Source organism: Solea solea, chromosome 7 (assembly GCF_958295425.1).
Source record: "Solea solea chromosome 7, fSolSol10.1, whole genome shotgun sequence".
Lineage (NCBI taxonomy): Eukaryota > Metazoa > Chordata > Actinopteri > Pleuronectiformes > Soleidae > Solea > Solea solea.
In genome coordinates, this window is record NC_081140.1 from 4,109,911 (window position 1) to 4,131,902 (window position 21,992).

The 21,992-nt window shown below is 41.9% G+C and overlaps 1 protein-coding gene and 1 non-coding gene across 3 annotated transcripts in view; both read left to right on the forward strand.

Annotated features, from left to right (window-relative positions):
• Positions 1-6,817, forward strand: part of ubash3bb (ubiquitin associated and SH3 domain containing Bb) — a 54,689-nt gene extending 47,872 nt beyond the window's left edge. For both annotated transcript variants that reach the window (XM_058633521.1, XM_058633522.1), the window contains exons 11-14: positions 876-1,020; positions 3,302-3,408; positions 3,533-3,642; positions 4,597-6,817. In XM_058633521.1, the coding sequence (XP_058489504.1) occupies positions 876-1,020; positions 3,302-3,408; positions 3,533-3,642; positions 4,597-4,734 (500 nt within the window). In that variant the 3' untranslated portion in view covers positions 4,735-6,817. The remainder of the gene's footprint in view (positions 1-875; positions 1,021-3,301; positions 3,409-3,532; positions 3,643-4,596) is intronic.
• A 4,068-nt stretch (positions 6,818-10,885) lies between these two features.
• Positions 10,886-10,957, forward strand: trnad-guc (transfer RNA aspartic acid (anticodon GUC)). Its single transcript has one exon. It is a non-coding gene; the product is annotated as a tRNA-Asp (tRNA).
• Positions 10,958-21,992: the final 11,035 nt, after the last annotated feature.

Below are 21,992 nucleotides of genomic sequence, written 5' to 3' on the forward strand. Positions count from 1 at the left end.
ATAATAATAATAATAACAATAATAATAATAATAATAATAATAATGTGTGTGTCTGACATCAGACTGTGATGGGATTTTATTGGTTCTGATACAAGTACTGCTTATTATATACATATATTTATCAGTGCTCTTATTGATACTACTCCATAATTTGGTGCAAAAAATGACATCAAAATATGTTAAAATATTTAACCGTTATTTTATTTCTGTTTCTTCAGCAGAAACATCAACTGCAATGCACTGCCTTTAGATTGTACATATGACACCAAATGCTATGTTTTACTAAATCTACCAAAGTGAGCCTAGACGTTCACTTATCAGTGCAGCAACAAACATATTCACCTGGAAAGTGCTAGTGAAATTATAATATTATCTTGATGTTAATTAATGAATAGTAGTAGAGCATCTTTCTGTTTGTCAGGAGAAAACGAATGACTCGGTTTGCTTAATTGGTTGATTTATAGTATTCATTGTTCATATGTTTGAATTAAGTCTTTGCGCACGAGCGTCAGCAGCTTCAGTCACAGAACATTATTGTCTGTGCGTCTCGTTGTTCAAACACTGTCTGACGAAATGTCATCTGAGGTGGAACCACAGCCCACTTTTGCTTCTCTTCCTCTTCTTTGTCTCTTGTTTAATGGTGCTTCAACTTCCTGTTGTCTGAACCACCCAAAAAAGCTGCACATGCAAATCAACCAAATACTGATCATCTCTTTTGTTCAGACAGGATTTTGGTCTGTATTTCAAACCATGGACCAAGGAACATTTAACACCTCTAGTTTTAGTTCAGACTGAACCAAGAAGTTTGGTCCATACAGGAAATGAGTCCAAATCTGATCCTGTGTGTGTGTGTGTGTGTGTGTGTGTGTGTACAGGTCTGCAGCAGGATGCTAAACTGAAGGTTAGAGTGGAACCAGGTCTTTTTGAATGGACCAAGTGGGTTTCTGGGAACTCGCTGCCTGCATGGATACCTCCAGCTGACCTAGCTGCTGCCAATTTCAGTGTGGACACATCATATAGGTAATACACAGTGCAGGGCTAAACACACAGTGCATTGTGCAACTGTTTTTGATGTATGTTGATTGTAATATCAGTATATATCAGTGTAAGAGTATATGCTACCCATAAAATATCTCATCCTCATTTACTGATGTTTTCATACGAAAGTCAAAATGACCTAACTCATATTTTCATCTGTGCTTTTGCACTTTTATTAACCTTTCAGTATCAGTGGTAAGATCTCTAATACAATACTAAATAAACTCCTCCTCAGTTCTTCTACCTACACAGATGCGTAGTGTGATGGTTCACACAATCAATAATGCATACAGAGCCCCAAAGGTCACAAAGGTCACTCCACCATTGTATGTATGCCATATTATTTTCAATATCAAATGTTATCATCCATTCTATTTCATTTCTCTCTTTTCAAAACCACCCACTATATGTCAGGGTGACGTGTGTGTGTGTCTGAACATACTCTATTATAAATGATGAATGGACTGCAGTTATACTTTGGCCTTTATAATCTTTCATCCAGTGTATGTCTCATTCACACACACACACACACACACACTGGAGCATGAATACATAACCATAACCTGTTGGAACTCATGTTGAAATTGTTATCACATGCTGGGCCAGCTTGAGTACATGTGTGGCACCTTGTATATTCTTTTATTTCACATCTACACATTTATGTGCATGTCAGGCTTGGTGTGGATCGGTGGCAGAGTAGTCCAAAGACAAATGGAGGGTACAATCCCTGGCTCCACTAGTCTGCATGCCACTGTGTCCCTGTGGTAAAAAAATGTATCCAATGACTGGGGTGGCATAAGTGTACTCCTGGTACCCATCAGAAGGGCATTCAGTGGGAAGAAATATACCAAGTAAACTGTGTGGGGGGAAAAAAATTAATAAATTAAAGAAATGCATACATAAATGAATACATGTATAAATAAATACAGAAATAAATAAATGTATAAATAAATACAGGAATAAATATATATTTAAATGGTTAAATAATTACATAAATAAATAAATGCTTTACATTTATTTATACATTTCTGTTTATTTATTTATTTATTTATTTATACACAAGTCATGTTGCCGTAATGATGGTAATGTTTGGGTGTTGCGGACAGAGTAACATAAAGTCAGAAAAGCTTTACATTAGCTACATTTACCTCAGGATTGGACAGCAAAAACAAAATGGCTGTCGGGTCATAGTTAGTATTTGAACAGTTCACACACTAATGATGCAGCATCAGGAGGAGTTGAGGTTCAGTGTCTTGCTCAAGGACACAGAGACACTGTGAAAGAACTAGGGGATCAAAACAGGAAGCAGTTTGTGTATATAGTGTGTATACACACAGTATAAGTTTGTAGAGTTTACGTGTCCTACCTGCAGCTGTGGCTGTGTTGTTTATCTGCTCTGCACAGATGTCCTGTCTGTAGCACCGAAGCATCTCTAGATGGATTTACTTATGAATGAATGAGAAATCAACCCCACATCATAGGACACCTCAAAGTTAAGGCTTTTTCAAGTGTGCTTTTATGAGATACTACAGCCCCTGGAGCAGCTGGAGACAGATGAAAACACAAGGAAAAAATACTCTTTAAACCACAGTCTCTGCACCAAAGCTCATAGAGAAAGCTCAAATGAGTTGCTGTTTGAAATCCTGTGCATGGATTTACTTCTGTGACTTATGGACTTTTGTGATGGAGAGTGAGTGGTTTATTGTCAGGAAAGATAAATATACATATATTTATGTATATTTTGCACTTTCCCATTCAAAAAATACACGCGTGGACAATCGTGGCACTTTCTAAATGTTGGTTGTACGACATCATGTGAGAGAGGTTCATAGTCTTGCTACCAGAGATTCCTCGTGAAAATTGTCTGCTAGTGTCAGAAATGTCACATGGCCATCTGTGTGTGCTGCTACCATCTATGTCCTCTGACTTGCAAATAAACATGAACTCACAGCACGACACAGTCAAATATTATTAAAGCAAAATATGAATAAAATGCCACCTCCTCTTTTGATTCTTCTCTGCACCGTGTGCCAGCGGTTATTCTTCTGGTAACCACAGGCACATGCTAATAACTTCTTTAACACGTGTTGCAGCTGATGACTTGCGTCATAGCCTATGATTCAGTAGGTGTTCGGTGTCATGATTATTACATCCACGTTGCACAGTGTGATTAATAATGATCTCACAGTGTGTAGGAGGCATAAGGAGGTGCTGTAGTGCTGACTGTCATATGACCTTTGACTTTATTATTTGCCTCATGTAGACCACTGATCCCTGTCAGCAAGCTCACTGTGTCTGAGTCCTATGAGAGCTACATGAGTCGGAGCTACCAAGTGACCAAAGATCTCCTGTCGGACTGCAAAAACACTGGTAAGAGAAGCTGCTGCAGCTTGTGTGTGAGCTTCATGAGTCTGCGTTTTTTGTATCGTATTCTTCTACACTCTTGTGTGTTTGTCCTCTGATGTTCTATCCTGTCTTGGTTCCCACTGTGTAGGAAACAACGTGCTGATTGTAGCCCACGCTTCTTCCTTAGAGGCCTGCACACGCCAGCTGCAGGGCCGCGGCCCACGGAGCGCCAAGGACTTCATCCAAGTAGTCCGAAAGGTCTGTTCACTGCATATGTTTTTGGATCTAGACTTCTTTTTTTTTCTATACATCCCACACCTCTATCCATCCATCATTATACTTCCATCTGGTTGCCTCACTTCTTCCCACCATTCTCATTATGGCCAGATGTACAGGAACATGGGTGACCTTTAAAACCCCAGAGGTGTAAAGCATCCATATGTAGGAAATAAAATCCACATCATAGCTGTTTGTTTTAATATTCAGTGTTTGTTTGTTTTTATTTTTTAGATTCAATCCGATTGTCAGATTTAATCTCAACCACCAGCTTGTCCGATCTAATACCTGACTCAGTGAAAACTGACCTGCTTTCATACTCGCAACTAGTGACATAATGTTTGTTGTGCTTTTGGATTCCATCCAGACCAAACTTCCTCTTTAGATAATGGTTCTTTGTTGGGCTTCTCGTTACTGAGAAAACAGGGTTGCAAGCTTGTGTAACTCTCTGTAACCTTGAGGCTTCAGTGTTTGTCTGCATATTCTGTAACAAAGCAAACTTGTTTCTCCTTCTTCCCACAAAACAAGCTTGTCGGTATGAATTAAAATGCTAAAATAGAGATGAACCAAGTTCCCTGCTCTGGATTCAGTATTGGCAGTTGGTGCTGTCTGCTCGTCAACACTGATATTCAACACACCTTTGCCTTTGAACATTGAGGGTCGTGGGCCAAGCTGGAGTCAACCTGTACACTGTTATTGCATGGCCCAAACTAAACAATAATAATAATAATCATAATAATACATTTAATAAGATCTTTTATTAGTCCCACAATGGGTGTTTTGTCTTGACTGCACAGACTGTAAGCGTTGATTCAAAGTTTGAAACACCAGACTGACTCACACCCTGCTTTTAGTAGAATGAAACCACAGGCATGTATGCAAGATGTTTCCTTACTTTCCACCTTCTCACCACTGATTCCTCTGTTTGGTCCTCAGATCCCCTACCTGGGCTTCTGCTCCTGTGAGGAGCAGGGGGACACTGGGGTGTGGCAATTAATGGACCCACCCATCCTTCCCCTCACACATGGACCAAACCACAGCTTTGACTGGAGGGAAACACTTGATCAAGAATGATGTCTGCCCGACCAGAAACCCTCCAGCCTCCCTTCAATCTGATCATACTGCAAAAAAAAAAAAAATATACGAAAGAAAGAAAATATACTGGAACTTTTCTCTTTTCAGACTCTTCACAGAACTGATGGTCTAGAAGGAGCTTCCTGCCTGAAGATGAGTCCCACTTGGTGAAATGTTCATGCCCAAAATTTCACTGTAGGCTATAATTCACAAGGTGGACGCTGGGGAAGGTTCGGAGCTGTTCAGTGTGTCTGACTGTGTGGGAGAGCACTGACATGGAGCTACAACATTTTTTGATATTGTCAGTCCAATCTCAGGAAATTTTGTGGAATTTGCTTTAGCTCTTCCTCTGCATATGGATCAAAATAATAATTATGATAATAATAATATTATTATTATAAATACGTTGGATGGGAAGGTGCCACCTTCCAGACAGATTGGGAGTTGGATATGATTCAAGCTAGAAAAAGACATTTGACTGATTACCGTTACATTTGTGCTCTAAAGATGGTGACATACAGTATTTTGCAGAATTCGGGTGGTTGGGTGGTCTGTACATTTCCAAATTCTGAGTTGTCTGGAACATGGTATAAAACAAAATCTTGACACTGAAAGAAAGGTTCAGAAGTTGGAGAGTGGCTATAGCTTTTAGCTCAGAATGACTCAGGCTCTGCTTTTATTTAAGTTTACGCTGAAATGTTTTCCTTTTCCACTGAGCCAAATAGTTTTAGTTCTAAACTCACCAAATGCAAAGGGTTAGGTCTAGCCGTCTAAACTGTTAGCTTCATCTGACATTAGCTGTGTGTAGCAATGGTAAACATTAGCCATGTTTGATGTCACTCTTGCTAACTCACTGTCACTGTACTCTTGTCTGTCAGATCTGATATTGTGGATTGTTTTAGTTAATCCTTCAACACGCTTACATTTCAAACACTTAGCATCACCACGTAACCATGCTACTGTGTCTGTGTCAGGTTTACATTCTGTTATTAGCATGTTAACATTAGCACAGCTCAGCTAACCTGTGCTTAATTTCAACATATCTCACATAGTAAATGTTAGCCTATCACACTAACATGCACTAGTAGCTATTCCAATAATAAGAAAGGCATTTGTTGCTCCACCAATGTCAACCATCTAATAATACTGTTATTTTACCGTCATTCATTAATCATTAAAAAACTGTTTTGTATGCTTTGTACAATGTGCACAACAGCCTCAGGGGGGAGCTAGAGCAGCCACAGACTTTCCGCTTACAACCTCTAAAAAGAGGAGCAGTAGTTGCAGGTTCATATTTTGGCCAATGTCGTCACGCCCTGGGGGGGAGGGGGCTAACTTAATATTTGCATAATTTCACAAAATATATTGAGACTATTAAGTATTAAAATGTATTATGAAAGTATTAACAGTACCGCTTCCCTGCACAGTTTGAACATACTGCACATGTGAATGTGTGCTCAGCGTTAAACACAGAGCTCCTGACCAGAAAACCAAAACACACGATATAATCTGTCTGAAAAGAAACGCCATTTTCTTGTCCTGCTTGTCCTGCTTGTCCTGCATCAGTAGCTGAGGAGAGACATGTCTCCTTTGGCGTATTGACTCATGTTGTGTCTACTTTGGTGCCACATGTAGCACATACAGTATAACTGTGACTCCTGCCAGTCATGCAGTGTATATATATATATTTAAAAAAAAACACGACACAACTATAACAGCACAACCTGCATTCTAGACAATCATACAGTAGCTTTTTGATACTGGTCCAGCAGCATTTATGAGTCTGTGTTTGTTACATGTTGTTCAGAGGTGCAGAGTAGCTGTACATAATCATATTTTGGAAAAGAAAAAGGTCTTCCGATTTTATTTCTATTTATTTATAAACATTTCTTCCAGATGTTACAAGCAAAACTGTATATTAAAAAAAGAGGATCATCGCTTTTAATAGCATGCAAGAATTAATCTCAGGTGTTGACTGCATTTAAGACATACAGTATGTATATGCAGCTTCTAAAGGTGTTCCACGAGTTGAGTGACTGTGTTGTTGTGAGAATTAAAGTGATGTCTCCTGAGTTACTGACTGGCCACTTGTAGCTGTGCAGTGATTGTGTTGCTTTGGGGGATATTAAATGCACGTCATCACACATTTCCACACATGTCGCCTATGAAAACAACATAGAAGTTGCATGTTTTGAATTTCTCTTGAGGCAGCTCCTATAAATCCCTCTATATTGTGGAAGCTTCTTTTTTTTTTTAGACTAAAAGATGCAAAGGTAACAAATGATAGAAAACACATTAAGGTCAAATAAAAAAATAACAAATACATTAAAAAATAGCCAACAGAAATGTTTTAATAAAAACAGATGATGAGATAAATAATGACAAAAGAAAGAATACATATTATAATATAATAAAAGTTTGAGTTTACACAAACTGGCCTGGACGCTCTGCACGTGACACACAGTTCCTGCCCCCAAAATTTGACGACACAGAAGACGAAGACGAAGACGAGGAAAAAGATGAGGAATGAAAAAATCCAGTGCATTTTTGGATTGATGAAGACTGAATGTATGCTCAGACCAAAACACCTTTAGCTGGTGATAGAGTGATCACACCAATGGTTAATTTTTCTTCATCCAATGTTCAAACAAAACTTGAATTCCAGGTATGTTTCTTTTCTTTTTTTTAATAACATTGACTTCTATCATATTTTCACTGTTTCCCTTCACTGTGTGAGATGTTGTGCTCGGCCTGCTGTCTGTCTAGTCTAAATTAATCAGAACTTTTATTTTTAATTTAGTCATTTATTCTGTATTTATTTAAGCATTTTGTCTAATTTGGATTTCTGTATTTTTAAGATGTATATTGAGTAGCATCCAGCTGCAGCTGTATTTAAAAAAAAAACTTCAAAGAAGAAGAAGAAACAAAGAGAAAACTAGAAACGAGCTCGGCCTATATGAAGGAAGAAAGAGGGAACGTTTGCTGTTTGAAGCAAGACATCAACCAATTCATATAAAATAGTAAATATAAGTCGTAGCATACAGCACTCATGACGCTCGGCCTGTGACCTTTAAAAGCATTTAAATAATATTGTATTACAATTTTAAGCTATACAGAACCTCAGCATCTTCAAAGATTGTTACTGACGTGTCATCATTTTACAATAAAGGTTTTTATTTTTCATTGTTTGAACTAAATAAAGTTAAAAAATTAAATTAAATCTAAAATTCTGAGGTAACTTCTGTCACACCAGAGTATTTCCGTCACGCGAGGGTGTTTTTCTCCGGGGCTGCAGCTGGATACTATTGTGTATATTAGCTGCTGTGTAAGTTTTTTCTATATTTGTTTATTTTTGAATCATTGAGTCTTCTTGATAAATCTTGATAAAATTAAACCAACTGTTTAATTCTCTATCATATCTTTACATTTTCCTCTCGACAACGCCGGAACTCTGAGTTTCTGAAATGTTTTATTTCGACAGTTACAAACCGGAAGTCAAAAGAAGAGGAAACAAGCGTCATCTGAGCCGACAGGAGGCGCTGCTGAGGTGGAAATACAGCAGCATTTCATGTGGAATCACTCACTACAACATTGACTTTAACACTCTCAGTTATGCAACTTGCGAGCAAAGACGGTAAAACCAACACGGAAACTGAAACATGTGCTTTTAACGACAATATTTTTGACCAAAGAAAGAAAAGAAAACAGTGGATCAGAGGAGAAAACACTGGACAGCGCCCGTGGTTCGATCCCTCGAGAGGGAAAGATTGCGTTTTCTGAAAGAAATGACAATGAAGTAACCACTGAGCTAAACCAGTGCGATGAATACATGTGGAACTACATATTATAAACATGAGCATGTGGGTGTTACAGACAACATAATGTTTGGGGAATTAAATAAATGAATGATTTTGTTCATTGAGACTAATATAATCACCATCATCTTTAATTTACCATCTATTTTCAAATATCCGTGCGGGCTCATGACGTCACGTCACTACAGACTCACACAGAGAAACTGCTGCTTTAAACAATGACATCACATGAGTCCTTAAAGATTGTGTGGTTCAGTTCTAACGTCACAGTGACTCAGTTTAATCAGCGACGACATTAAAGAGAAGTAGTTCCATGTATAAATGCAGACAGAAGAAGAAGAAGAAATACACTGGACAGCGCCCGTGGTTCGATCCCACAGAGGGAGAGAACTGATGATTTCTTCAGGAGAAAAGTCAGTGAAGTAACCACTGAGATAAACCAGTGCGATGCATTCATGTGGAATTAAATATTATGAACATGAGCATGTGGGGGACAGAGTGTGGAAGTTGATAAATGAATGAATAAATGTTGTTCATTAACTGAGAATAATATAAATACATCTATTTTTACATATCTGCACAGGCTCATGACGTCACGTCACTACAGACTTACATATGGAGGACGAAACCTGACCATGTATAAATAAATAAATAAATAAATATATAAATAAATGTTAACATTAATACATAAATAGATAAATAAATAAATAAATAAATACAGAAATAAAAAATAAATAAATGAACAAATAAATAAATAAATGCATTAATACATGTATGAATAAATACAGCAATCAATCAATCAATAAATAAATAAATAAATATAGAAATAAAAAATGAATAAATTAATACAGAAATAAATAAATAAATGTATAAATAAAGAAATAAATAAATGCATAAATAAATACAGAAATAAAAAACTAAAAATAAATCAATAAATAAATAAATACAGGAATACATAAATAAATGATTGAATAAATAAATGCTTTACATTTATTTCTACATTTCTGTTCACCTACATTTATTTATTTATTTATTTATTTCTGTGTCCATATGTTAATGAGGTAGGTAGGAGGTCCTAACGTCAGTCAACAGCATGATTGGTCAAATCGGAGACCCAGACAAACACAAACGATTCCGGATCCCAAGCCTTCCTCCCTGTAACATAACATTGCAAATCAGCTCCAGTTAACGTAATGTCCTCGACCGGGAGGTTATTGGAGACTGTTGTGGTTTTTGGAGACTCTCACGTGAAAGCACGTATCACTCTGCAGTTACTGTGCTCAACAAGCTGCGGGTGCTGCCGGGATCTCCTCCCCCTCCCACAGCACTCACAGGAGCCTCTGCAGCAGTCCCAGGGAGCCTGCAGTCACAGCAGACCCTCACCACTCCGCGTCCAGGCTGCCGTTCCACCCTGGCTTACAGAGCGGGGTGTAAATGTTTCTTAAATCAGTCTCTCACAAAAAAAATCACTGCATTTGATGCATATCAGAAATAACATATCCATGGTGCGAACTATGGGGGAGCCAGGGGGGGGGTCTCAGCCCCCCATAATGAGACATGAGCGCCCCTGGAAACATGATTTGTGAGATTTGGGGAGTCTCTAAAATATCTAGACAGATAGATAGATAGATAACTTTATTTTTCCCCGGGGGAATTGGGTCATCGTAGCAGCGGTACAAAAAAATCAAAAACAAAATACAATACAATCACGATCCAAAAACAAAAAAGAAGAAATTAAGAAATTAAATTAAAAATTAAATGAAATTAAAAGCAGTGCAATACACAATGAGCCAAAACTGTACTATACACTATAAACAATAAGATGCCTAGCAGTGGATTTTAAGGTGCATATATGGTGCAGTAAATATTGGCAAAATATGGTTTTTTGATTGATTTGATGCGTGAGTGGAGGTTGGATTCGATATGTGTCGAAATGTGCTGATTTAAGGCAAGTAGACGTACAGACTTGTAATAATGGATGTGTTGAGTTGAGTAGGTTTTTTTTTGTAGCAGAGATGCAACCTAAAACCGTCACGTGCCGCCGAGGCGAGTAGAGCCGGTGGAAATCTGAGGCACGCGCAAGAGGGCACGTTTCACTCAATGAAACATGCAGGCGTCCTAACTTTAACTATGAAACGGGGAAGCAGCGCCCCCCAAATCCTGTTAGTGGCCAACAATATATTACATCCACAGTGTTAAGAAACTGCCATAAAGAATGACTAGAAAAAGTGAAGAGAGTCAATCGTAACTATACGTGTAAAAATGGTGATTTATCTCGCAGCACTATCCATCCAAAAACGTGTTGTAATCAAAATGGCATCATTTACATGAGCACCTCCTCGTTAGTATAGTGGTGAGTATCCCCGCCTGTCACGCGGGAGACCGGGGTTCAATTCCCCGACGGGGAGACACATTTATTCTTTTTTTTTTTCATGTGGACTAAAAAGTATGGAGGACGTAACCTGACTTATGTATAAATAAATACAGAAATAAATAAATAAATGCATAAAAAAATGAATAAACAAATAAATAAAAGAATAAATGAAAGAATAAATAAATGCCTTACATTTATTTCTACATTTCTGTTCACTTACATTTATTTATTTATTCATTTATTTATTTATTGCTGTGTCCATATGTTAATGAGGTAGGAGGTCCTAACCTCAGTCAACAGCATGATTGGCTACAGGAGTGTGCTTGATTCGGGTCGACGACTTAGCGGTATGGTTCGCACACTGAACATATATGTTATGTCTGATATGTGTCAGTACTGATATCTGTGCCGTGTCACGGTGCACGGTTTTATCAGGCAAATAACAATTTTGCAAATTAGACGATGACGTCATTTAGCGACTTCTAGGACAGCCAATAGCGACTTTCCTTACTGAGGAGTTGGCAATAGTGCTGGGCGAGCTGGTAGCCAACAACATTCCTGTACACGACTCAGCGCCGCTAGTAAGGCAGAAGTCGTCGACCCGGATCGAGCACACTCCTGTAGCCAATCATGCTGTTGACTGAGGTTAGGACCTCCTACCTCATTAACATATGGACACAGCAATAAATAAATAAATAAATGTAAGTGAACAGAAATGTAGAAATACATTTATAACATTTATTTATTCTTTCATTTATTCTTTTATTTATTTATGTATACATTTATTTATTCATTTATGTAAGCATTTATTTATTTATTCCTGTATTTATTTATTGCTGTATTTATTCATGTATTTATTTATTCATTTATTTATTTATTTATTTCTGTATTTATTTATTTATACATTTATTTATGCATTTATTTATTTATGTATTTATTTATACATTTATTTCTGTATTTATTTATACATTTGTTGCTGTATTTATTTATACATAAGTCAGGTTTCATCCTCCATAGTTATTTAGCTTCAGAGCAGAGACAGTAAAACCAACATGGAAACTGAAACACGTGCTGTTAACGAGAGTATTTTTGACCAAAGAAAGAAAAGAAAACAGTGGATCAGAGGAGAAAACACTGGACAGCGCCCATGGTTCGATCCCTCGAGAGGGAAAGACTGCGTATCTGAAAGAAATGACAGTGAAGTAACCACTGAGCTATACCAGTGCAATGCTTTCATGTGGAATTAAATATTATATAACATAAACATGTGGGTGTTACAGACAACTTAATCTTTGGGGAAATAAATAAATAAATGAATTTTGTTCATTGAGACTAATATAATCACCATCATTTTTAATTTACCATTTATTTTCAAATATCTGCGCAGGCTCGTGACATCACGTCACTAAAGACTCACACAGAGAAACGGCTGCTTTAAACAATGACATTACATGAGTCCTTATTGATTGTGTGGTTCAGTTCTAACGTCACAGTGACTCAGTTTAATCAGCGACGACATTAAAGAGAAGTAGTTCAATGTATAAATGCAGACAGAAGAAGAAGAAGAACACTGGACAGCGCCCGTGGTTTGATCCCACAGAGGGAAAGAACTGATGATTTCTTCAGGAGAAATGTCAGTGAAGTAACCACTGAGCTAAACCAGTGCGCCCACTTCAGCTGGAATGTGATTTTATAAACATGAGTGTTGTATTAAAGCCCGTGATGTGTTCTCACCTCACTCACACGTTTGTCTTCATCATATTTCACATGTTACTGCTTCACTGTCATGAGGATTTATTCACTGGTGCAGTGGCGGCCATTTTGACCTGTTTTAGCGGGGAAAGCCCAGCTGATACTGATCACATGAACTCAATCAACAAGTAATTTTCTCTTCTCTATTACAGTGATTCTCAAACCTTTTTCAGTAAGACGTCCGGCCTCTGTAGGATGAGTTGGGCAGGTACTTTCCAACAGATAGAGCAGTTGTACAGCAGCTTCTGAGCAGTCTGTAGTCTGAAAGCAGCTATCCTGGCCTTGATGTCAATAAGGCCCTGCCCTCCCTCTGCCACAGGGAGGTACAGGACAGCAGCCCGCAGCCAGTGACGACCCGACCAAAAGAAGTCCAACAGCAGTCTTTGTAATTGTTCTATCAGACCCGATGGTGGGTCTAGGACTTGCAACCTGTGCCACAATGCAGAGGCAACCAGGTTGTTGACAATGAGGACTCTTCCCCTGTAGAGCAGCTGGGGGAGCAGCCATTTCCACTTAGACAACTTGGCTTCAACCTTTACCAGCACTCCCTCCCAGTTCTTTTTTTCTGTGTCCTTGTTGCCTAGAAACACCCCTAGTGTCTTGAACCCTTGAGTTCCCCAAATGAGGTTCCCCGGAAGAACAGGGGGGAGTTCTGAACTCCACCGCCCCACCAGGTAAGCTCCACTTTCCCCCCAGTTTACCCTAGCCGAGGAGGCTCTCCCATACAGAGCTAGGGCCGCTTCTAGCTCTCTCACATCGCCTTGGTCCCTCACAAAGACATTAAGGTCATCGGCATATGCCGATATCACCACAGAGGAGCGGTCAGTCAGCCCTGGTAGAGAGAGCCCCCTCAACTGGGACCTCAGTCTATGTAAGAGAGGGTCAATGGCCATACTATAGAGCTGGCCTGAAATGGGGCAGCCCTGCCTTATCCCTTTCTTTACTAGGATTGGGCTAATAAGACCCCCGCCCACCTTTATCACACAACACGCCCCACTGTACAACAATTTCACCCATGAGAGAAAGTGCTCCCCAACACCAAAGGCTCTTGGTGTGTCAAATAAAAAAGAGTGGTCAACACGATCAAATGCTTTCTCCTGGTCTATGGAGATGACACCAATATTCATTCCATACATGTTGCATACATCCATACAGTCTCTCAGTATAAACAAGTTGTCTATCATGGACCTTTCAGGGACACAGTAGGACTGATCCACCCGAATTAACAGATTAATAAAAACTTTCAAAAAAAACTTGGATAAAATTTTGTAGTCCGTGCACAGTAGAGCGACTGGTCTCCTGTTTTTCAATGATGTCAGATCACCCTTCTTAGGTAGAAGGGCAATCACTGCACGCCTGCAGGAAGCTGGCAGAGTGCCTTTGCTAAAAGGCTCTTTAAAAACGTCTAGCAGGTCTGGCCCAAGCTCAGTCCAGAAGTTTTTAAAAAAGTCTACAGGTAATTCATCGATTCCCGGGGTTTTTCCCATAGCCATTTGAGACATAGCAGTGGTTAGTTCATCTATGGTGATGTCTGAGCCCAGGGTACAGCGCTCCTCTGGACTCAGCTGTGGAAGGTCCAGAGTTAAAGCTGCACTCGCATCCCCATCACAGCCTTCGTCCCCAAACAGTTCAGTATAAAAGTTCACCACTTGTCTCTTTATCGCAGCCTGATCGGATGTTAGTTTCCCATCAGGTAGTTGGAGACACACAATCTGCTTCCTCTGTGCTACTGTTTTCTCCATGAAGTGCATGAAGCGAGCTCGAACCAGTGCCCCTTTGGCTTTTTCCTGCAGGAAAGCATTTAACTGCTGTGTCTTAGTTTGTATCAGGTTGGTCTGCTGTCCAGAGGCTCCCTCCAGGTTCAGAATCTCCGCCTCTAACTGCTGTACAGTCTGCTTAATTCTAGTATTAGAGTAGGCTGTATACTGCTGGCAGAACACCCTGATATGGCTTTCTCCAACCTCCCACCACTGACTCAGAGAGGGGAAGCACCCCTTTCTTGTCCTCCAGTGTTCCCAGAACAATTTAAAATTTTGATTAAATACACAGTCAAGTAAAAGTTTAACATTAAAATGCCAAAATGATTTTGTACTGCAGACACACATCGACGAGGTTGGCTTCTGCTGCTAACTGGACTAAAACTGTAGCTGACTGAGGGTGCAGCTCCTGACCAGTCCTGTCTACAGGATCTGCGCAGCAGTTCCAGGCCCCCCCCCCATAACCACACAGCCTTAAATGATCTTTTAAAATGTTAAAAACAACTGAGCACCCTGGGCCTTTGTTTGGAGCATAAACATTTATAAACGTAAAACAGAAACCATGAATTTCTGCCTTTACTGAGAGGATCCTCCCCTTTAAAACATCTGTGCTATTTAAAACATTTACATTTACTGATGGAGAGAATAGAACAACTCCTGCACTGATGTTAGAGCCGTGACTGAGCACGATCTGTCCCCCCCACCATAAGTTCTAGTCTGTCTTATTCACACTATCACTGTGTGTTTCTTGAAGGAAAATTAGATCTAGTTTTTTCTGTCTAGCTACCTCAGCAATTAAAGCTCTCTTCTGTAAGTTTCTACCCCCATTGATGTTTAAAGAGGCCCCCTTTAAACCGTGCATAGAAGAGAGTGGGAGTGTGGACACCAAGAGGACACAAGAAAAAAAACAGACAAAGATGAAACACCTAGTGTTGTATGGTCATTGTTCTATTTCTTTAGACTTTCATTTTTTTTGCTCTTTTCCGTACAGTTATGCCTAACTCCTTTCTAACTGTAGTAATGTACCTCTTTAAACGGAAGCGTTTTCTTTCATCAAGTAGGTAAAAACCAACGACTCTTTGTAGAGTGTTTACTGTTTCAATGAATTTTTTTCCATCAGGAAAATATTCAAACACACTAGCTGCTTTACCGAAAGTCATCATCATCATCATCGTCCTCCGCTTATCCAGGGCCGGGTTACGGGGGCAGCTGTTTCAGCAAGGGACCCCAAACTTCCCTTTCCCGAGCCACATTGACTGAGGGATCCCGAGGCGTTCCCAGGCCAGAGTGGAGATTTAATCTCTCCATCTTCTCCTAGGTCTACCCCGAGGCCTCCTCCCAGCTGGACGTGCCTGATACACCTCCCTTGGGAGGCGTCCATACGCCTTCTCCAGGTCCACAAAACACATGTAGACCGGATGGGCGTACTCCCAGGCCCCCTCCAGGATCCCTGCAAGAGTAAAGAGCTGGTCCGTTGTTCCACGACCAGGACGGAATCCGCATTGTTTCTCTTGAATCCGAAGTTCGACTACTGGTCGAACCCTCCTTTCCAGTACCTTGGAGTAAACCTTACCAGGGAGGCTGAGAAGTGTGATGCCCCGGTAATTGGCAAACACTCTCAGGTCACCCTTTTTGAAAAGGGGGGCCACCACCCCAGTTTGCCACTCCTTCGGTACTGACCCCGACCTCCATGCAATGTTGAAGAGACATGTCATCCAAGACAGCCCTTCCACACCCTTCAGCATTTCTGGCGGATCTCATCAACCCCTCGGGTCTTGCCACTGCGGAGTTGTTTAACCACCTCAGTGACCTCTCTCAGGGAGATTGACGATGATCCCCCATCAGCTTCCCTCTCTGCCTCCACCACAGAGGGCGCAGATGTGGGATTCAGGAGTTCCTAAAAGTGTTCAACAGTGTCCCATCCTTACTGTACACAGCTTGGATGGTCCCCCGCTTTCCCCTCCTGAGTCCCCGAATGGTTTTCCAGAAACACCTTGGTGCCGACCGATAGTCCTTCTCCTTGTCCTCTCCGATCTTCTCCCATACCTGCTGCTTTGCGTCTGCCACAGCAGAGGCTGCCGCCCTTCGGGCCCGTTGATACCTTGCAACTGCCTCAGGAGTCCTCCGGGATAACATATCCCGGAAACACTACCCATTCAGGTTCAATGTCCCCAGCCTCCACAGGGATACAGGAAAAACTCAGCCGGAGGTGAGAGTTGAAGGCCTCTCGGACAGGGGCATCCTCCAGACGTTCCCAGTTCATCCGCATTACACGTTTGGGTTTACCAGGTCTGTCCAGAGTCCTCCCCCACCCTCTGACCCAACTCACCACCAGCTGACAGCTCAGCCCCTCTCTTCACCCGAGTGTCCAGAACATGCGGCCTCAGATCCGATGAAACGATCACAAAATCGATCATCCCGACGGAGCCCCTTGCAGGACTCCATCTAGGGCCTCCAAGAAGGCCGGATACTCCGAGCTGCTGTTCAGTGCATAGGCACAAACAGCAGTCAGGGCTTCCCCCCCCCCGTAACCCTAGGGCGCAGGGAGGCGACCCTCTCGTCCACCAGGGTAAACTCCAACACAGCGGCGCTCAGCCGGGGGCTCGTGAGTATCCCCACACCCGCCCGGCGCCTTACACCCTGGGCAACTCCGAAGAAGAAAAACTTCCAACCCCTATCCAGGAATGTGGTTCCAGAGCCAAGGTCTTTGAACCATTCTTCATCAGGCCCCTCCCCTGAGACCAATTTGCTTTGGGAGACCCTACCAGGAGCACTAGGCTCCAGACAACACAGCTCTCAGAATCACAGGGACACTCAAACCTCTCCACCACAATAAGGTGGTGGTTCCCGGAGAGGCTTTACAGAAAGTATCATCTAGAAAAAGATTAATCTCATTTAGAGAGTATAATTCAGCACCATCATTTATACTATCAGTCACAGAAACACAATCCGAGTCACAGTCCATATCCACACTATTAATGCGGAAACCGCAGGCAAACACCATATAATAACCATTCTTTTACACGGAACGAGACATCAAGTGTTTGAGTCAGTGAGTCTAGGAACATCATTACTTGTCTTCTAAAAGACTGGACATGTCTCAGTTTAAGGTCCTTACAACCCAAACCCACCGATCGGAACCCACTGGCAAACTTACCGAACCGCCGTAGCTCCTTCTCCAGCGCCTCATTAGATACGAATGGAGGAACTCTGGACACCGTGATCCTTGTGGAAGGAACAGCCAACGGTGACACTTGTATATACTCCTCGCTGAGCACGAGGCCGCTCTCAACGAGCTTAGCTACATCGCTTTCTTGTTTTAAAAACACGACCACCGCTTTGTTCTTGCGGGAAGCGTAGCTGATGTCCAGGGACAGTGATGGCGTCTCCCTGCCGTGAAAACACGGAAACGCACTAAACACTAAACTACAAAACAACACACAATACTAACAATGACCAAACAATACACAAACAATTAGAAATAAGAAAAAAGATATATAGGTTTATATATATATAGACAGGGGTGAACATAACTGGTACGCAGGTACGCATGCACGAAAAAAATTAGGAATGCGTAATGACGTATGCGTAATGACGCGCCCTTGCATACTTTACCGATCCTCATCTGACCTTACACATTGTATGTTGGTTGTCAACTACTGTCAGAAATTTCCAAAAAGCAACAGACATTAAGCAGCTTCTTTGGCGTTTCGCCACCTACAAAGAAACGCCAACTTGAGCCAGAGCCGAATAAAATACTTTTTTCAGAAAAGTGGCTCCAGGATGTGCAGTGGCTTGAAACTAACGATGAGCGCACTGAAATGTGGTGCAAGATTTGCCGCTCAAATCCACAGCTAGCAGACAAAACAGGTGCGTTCTATAAAGGCTCAAAGAATTTCAACCATCCTTTATTTGACAAACATGAAAAGAGCAAGGAGCACACAAATGTGGCGCAAGCCATTGCTAATAAACAAGCTAGCCGAGAAGAAATATCCAGTCGCCCATTGCCAGATGGCGAGACAAGCTAAATGAAGAACAGCGACAAGCTCTGTTTAATATTTTTCTCCACGCCTTCCATAAAGCTAAACACGCACGTCCCATGTCTTCCTATTCTGAGGATGTTCCTTTACTGAAGCGGCTTGGAGTAAACGTCGGAGGTGCATATCATTCACGTAAAGGGGGGACACGAATCATGCAGAGCATCGCTCACTCCATCAGCAGGGATTTAAGGGCCAAGTTGCAGTCTGCTGATTTTTGGGGGCTGCTTTTTGATGGATCTGAGGACATCACAAAAACTGAGCAAGAAATCGTTTACATTGTGTCTGTGTCCAGCAACGGAGAATTTACCTCTGACTTTATTGGACTGATTGAATTGGGTGCTGACCGAACCGCGCAGGCCATAACAGACGGACTTGTGAGACTTTTCCAGGACACAGGCTTGGATGACTGGACAACAAAGTTGGTCGCTGTGTGCACAGACGGGGCTGCTGTCAACGTCGGTATCTACAACGGCGTTGTGCCAAAACTCCGCCGACTTGCTGCAGTTGGAGATTCCCTTGTGCACATTCTGTGCACCGCACACACACTGGAGAATTGCGCAAAAGCAGCTGATCGCAACGTTCCTTACTGTGAGACATTTAATAGCTCTGTGGTCAAGCTGCTGCAGTTTTATTTACAAAAAGGTGGAGCAAAAAAAACTGCTGCACTGAAGAAGCTGTGTGAAGAAAATGGGATCTCCTTTGTGAAACTGGGTAAGTTTCATAATATCAGATGGTCTGCATGGAGGCATGAAACACTGTTAAAAATATCAAGACTATTGCCAGCCATTAAAATGCAACTGGCTATGAGTGATAACAGTGACTTGCAGCATATCTGCACAGAGCGTTTTCAGTGCTTTCTGTCAAACATGCTTGATATTGGCAACATTTTAAAGACCACATCCATTAGGTTTCAGAAGGAAAAGCTGACCATTGGAGAATGTAAGGATGAACTCATGGTGGCCATTGGACAGTTCACACTTCTGCTTGATGGTGAAGGCCACAGGGCACACACTGTTTGTAATGCTGATGCTGACAGAGACAAGACAAACTTACTCAGGGGGTTAATTGAAGAGTTTGAAATCAGATATGACTCCCTCAAGTCATGTAATCATTTCTTAGTTTTTGATCCTTCAACATGGCCTCAGGAAATGCAAGACCTCCACAGTTTTGGAAACACAACAGTTTGCAGCATTCTCAAGAAATATGAGGCCACCTTGCAACTTGACAAAGACACCACTGTGACAGAATGGATGTGCTTAAAGCAGGCAGGAAAACACCTGGGAGCCTCTTCTGTGTATGATTTGGTCCAAATAATAAATACAAGTAACCCAGATGCTTACTCCAACATCAACAAGGTGGTTAAGCTGTCTCTTACACTGCCTTCAAGCAGTGCAGCTTGTGAGAGGGGATTCTCACATCTCAACATAATAAAAACCAAGTACAGATCACGTCTGTCACATGCTCGTCTCTCAGCCCTGATGCACATTCACCTGTCAAAGCAGACCACAGAGACATTCGACCCAAAGCAAGCTGTTGACCTGTGGATGGAGACAGCTAATCGGAGGCTCAACCAAGGACAGGGAGGTGCATCTGCAGCGTCTTCATCATGTATCATGCAGGAAGCTGAAGCAGAGGACAGTGGGGGCGACACTGAAGAGGACAGTGGTGGCGACAATGAGGAGGACAGTGAGGGAGACTGCACTTATTAAGACCACGCTACATATGGGGTGAGTACCAAACATCATCTCCTGGTACTCACCTGAGTAACTCACTGAAAAATGTATGTGCACCCCTGTATATAGATATATATGAGTTTATAGCTCTCCTTGCTGCTCTCCTCTCACCACCTCACACCACGTGAAGAAGAAGAAGAAGATTAAGAAGGCAACAGTAAGAAAAACATGGTGAAATCCAGGCCAGTGTATACAATTGAAACCAGAAGTTTACATACACTATATAAAAAGACACATATGCTTTTTTTCTCACTGTCTGACATGAAATCAGACAATCACTTCCTGTTTTAGGTCCGTTAGGATTACCAAAATAATTTCTATTTGCTAAATGCCAGAATAATGAGAGAAGGATTAGACAATTGTTTTACTTTTACTTTCTTCAAAGTCAGAAGTTTACATACACTAAGATTATTATGCCTTTAAACAATTTGGGAAAGTCTCTGATTTGATTTCACAGCTCTGGGGAAGAAGCTGTCCTTGAGTCTTTTGGTGGAGGATCTGATGATCCTGTACCGTTTTCCTGATGGAAGTGGTGCAAAAAAAGAACTGCAGGCTGTCCAGGCCCGCAGGGATGGCGTCTTTGATGTACTTCAGGAGGATCGGCTCGAACACTTCATTATGACTGGGGTCAGGGCGACAGGACGGAAGTCATTGAGACAGGTGACAGTGGATTTTTTGGGCACAGGGACAATGATGGAGGACTTCAGGCAGACAGGGACCGAGGAGAGCTGCAGCGACATGTTGAAAATGTCCAGAAAAACTGCTGCTAGCTGATCCACACATGACTTCAGTGTCCGACCTGACACCTTATCCGGGCCTGCCGCCTTATTGGTGTTAATCCTCCTCAGGGTGGACGTCACCTGGTGCAGCTGCAGGGTGAGAGGCTGGTGCTGCACATCTGGCTGAGGAAGATGTACAGTCCTTCTGCTGCTTGGAGAGTTGAAGCGTGCGAAGAAGCTGTTTAAAGTGTCAGGCAGAGTGGGGTCGTGGCAGGCCTGCTGCTCCCTACGCTTGTAGTCAGTGATGGTCCTGATGCCTTTCCACATGTTGCGGGTGTTGTTGTCACGGAAGTGTTCCTCGATGCGTTGCCTGTACCGATGTTTTGCCAGCTGAATGCCCTTCTTCAGTTCTTTTCGGGCCCTGCTATAAGCCAGTTTGTCTCCTGCTCTGTAGGCTGCATCCCGGGCTTTTAGCAGGGACCGCATTGTGCCGTCCAACCTTGGCTTCTGGTTGGGAAAAAACGTGATTGTTTTTGTGGGTAGAACAGCGTTGGTGCAGAAGTGAATGTAGGACAGCACAGATAACGTGTAATCCTCTTGATCTGCATCCCTTTTGAACACCTCAAGTTTGTCTGTTCAAAGCAGTCCTGTAAGGCTGCAGTCCAAACCTGGATGGTCCTGGTGGTGGGTTTGGTCTTGCAGATCAGAGGTCTGTAGGCAGGGATCAACTCCACAGAAATATGGTCTGACATGCCAAAGTGAGGTGCTGCTGCAGCCTTGTATGCCCCTTTGATGTTACAGTACAGTTGATCCAGTGTGTTATTGTCTCTTGTTGGAAACTTAATGAATTTGAGGAATTTGGGGAAGACAGCCTTTAGTTCCACATGGTTAAAGTCCCCAGCCACTATCACAGCCGCTTCTGGATTTGCGTTCATTTGGCCGCTGATGAGGCAGTACAGCTCCTCCAGTGCTAGTTTAGCATTAGCTTGTGGTGGAATGTACACGGCTATGATAACAACAGAGCTGAGTTCTCTCACCAGTTTGAACGGTCTGCACTTCACTGCCAGA